Below are 2,500 nucleotides of genomic sequence, written 5' to 3'. Positions count from 1 at the left end.
GTCCCCCTGATCACCTGAGGTGTGACATCATGAGTCCAGATCTCCATCGACATCACAGCTGCACTGACTTTGAGCTGTTTGGTCAACTGTAGTTTAGCAGAGTATTGTATAGGCTACTGCTATCAGCTCTATTCTCTGAGCTCCCCTTGCTATTTCAGTCTTATAAAAGCCTGGTTGACATCGATACTTGGTAACAATCACCCTTTCATTCACACATGCTTCTTCTGCCATTAAGCTCAGCTTAACCGATGGAAGGCAGGAAACTAGTGGACCAGTACCTATGGAGAAAACCAGCGAAGAAATCTGTTCAAATGTTTCTCATTGAAGCCAATTTGGGGTTGTCCTATACGTATGGAAACGAGCAACATTTTCTAATTCTACTGTCTGCGATACAGACACAAACAAGCTACCGCTGACAAAAAATATATACAGATGTAGCTATGGAGAAGCTATGGAGATTTCAATCCACAGAGGTACCAGTTTTCCCCTCTAATGTGTGTTTTCAGACTTTCATTCAGCAAAGTGCACCTAACAGTATAGGAGGAGTGAGTGAATGAAGGGGTATTCTCCAGCTGAATCACTTTAACGACCCATAGAAGTACAATGTGGGTTCTAATCCCATCTCTGTGATGGACCTTGACTTCCCAGGAGTCTTTAGCCATTACCTGATGGATTCTGCTTGGACATCTTGAATGTGAATGCTCTCTATTAGCTTTCACATTTTATAACCTTGTACTGTCAGTGGAATTGAGCTTCAGTGTCAAGTGGGCTTTAACATTCACTTAAGATGAGGTCTGATTACTAAACATCCCACTTGTCATGAGCAGCGTATCTCAACGGGCACATACGAGACATACGATAACACATACCAAGGAGCAGCCAGGGGTCAGAGAACAGGGGTCAGAGGTTAAGGGTCACCGGGGTTGGCTGAGGGGATGTGGACATAGGGGCAGCGGAGAAAGTACAGGTCACCAACCTAGCATTTGGCGTGTGTGTGTCGCCGTGGTTACTCTATGTCATCTACCAGTAGCCTGCCGCTCTCCAGGTCAGTGGAGAGGGAGGAGCCAGAGGAATAGGCGGAGTCTCGGCGCTGGAGCTGGCGGGATTGGACGCCGTAAAAGAAACATAACGCCTGAAGCCCCGCCCCCAGCCGCACGCATGCAACACAGAACAGGATGGAAGAACAGAAGAAAAGAAACAGAATAGCAGCCGGATGAGCATGCATAGCAAGGTGATGTCTGGGATACACATAGTTCCCTCTCAAATTGAAGTGTTGCTACCAAACAGAAATAATCCAGATTCCTGCCTTCCACAGCTGATTAGGTTGCATAAAGCTAAATTAAGACCAGACATGATGAATGCTTTCTGTAACCATAGTTATACCTAGCATGCTAACGGGATGTGAATATAAATCAGGCAAAACAAACCGTGAAAGGAAATTTAGTGGAAATTCAGAAGAGCAAAAATCATAAGATGAGTGCTCGTGCATTATAAAAACCTTTCACAGTGACATGGAGCATGGAAAATGAACAGACACTCTGTATACATAATCATACCAGCAGATGAAACCCCCAAAAGTGACAAAAGAGAAAGAAGATCTCTAAACATTTTCTCTTTTTAGCTGTTATTCAGTGTTGTCAAGGCAACACCAGCAAATGCACATGTTCATTTTCTCCCAAAATTACAGCACCCACTCCCAACCATGGTAATTATGCTAATGTCAAGAGGGAACATCAGTAGGCTACAACTGCAACACCTGTCCTGTTCAATTGAGACGGAGCTCTGAGTTCTGCCAACAAACTGGTCCCAATGATCTAAACAACAACACTGAACTTTGGTCCATTCTCTCAAATGTAAAATGAAATAACTCTTCAGGATGGTAGATATGCCCACCTCCCTTGTTCTCTGTAAAGCACATTGTGTTGCCTCTGTGTATGAAATGCGCTATACAAATAAAGCTTTGATTGATTGATTGATTGATTGAGATAAGAAGAGTTGGTTCCGGACCTGTTGTGATCGGCCACGTTCGACAGATGTCACCTACAGATGTCACCAGCCTCAGACTCCGCCCCCCCCCCCATCCCAACCATGACGTTCCTGAACCGCCAGCAAATCACGCAAAGCTACCGACGCGTGTCACCCAGAACGCGGGGCGATCGCCTTCTCCTCCCGACCTCCGCCCCCCCCCCCCCGGCGCCGCCCCCACCCTGCTCTGGACTCTGCGCTAAGCGCAGTAAGGCCTCCGGTCCCACGGGTGGCGCCGTCCGCCGTCGCCGTCCGGCTCTCCTCCCACTCACCTCCTCGATGTCGGCGTTCTTGCGGGCCCTGTAGACGAACTCCCCGATGGCCACGAAGACGGACAGGACCAGGCCGGCGGCCAGCACGATGAAGATGCCCCCGATGTTCTCCACCCCCAGGGCGCTGGCCTCCTTGTTGTCCTCCTCCGGGCAGCCGTTCCCCCTCCACCACTTCTCCTTCATCATGTGGAGCTTCCCCTCCT

At 48.4% G+C, this 2,500-nt stretch overlaps 1 protein-coding gene across 2 annotated transcripts in view; it reads right to left on the bottom strand.

Annotated features, from left to right (window-relative positions):
- The window catches only part of grik1a (glutamate receptor, ionotropic, kainate 1a), a 68,258-nt gene that overhangs the window by 2,176 nt on the left and 63,582 nt on the right, over window positions 1–2,500 (bottom strand). For both annotated transcript variants that reach the window (XM_084449770.1, XM_084449771.1), the window contains exon 15: window positions 2,298–2,500. This exon is cut by the window's right edge and continues 48 nt beyond it. In XM_084449770.1, the coding sequence (XP_084305896.1) occupies window positions 2,298–2,500 (203 nt within the window). The remainder of the gene's footprint in view (window positions 1–2,297) is intronic.

Source organism: Borostomias antarcticus, assembly GCF_949987555.1.
Source record: "Borostomias antarcticus genome assembly, chromosome: 15".
NCBI lineage: Eukaryota > Metazoa > Chordata > Actinopteri > Stomiiformes > Stomiidae > Borostomias > Borostomias antarcticus.
Note: the sequence above shows the minus strand (reverse complement) of the source record. Positions and strands in the feature narration are given on the sequence as shown.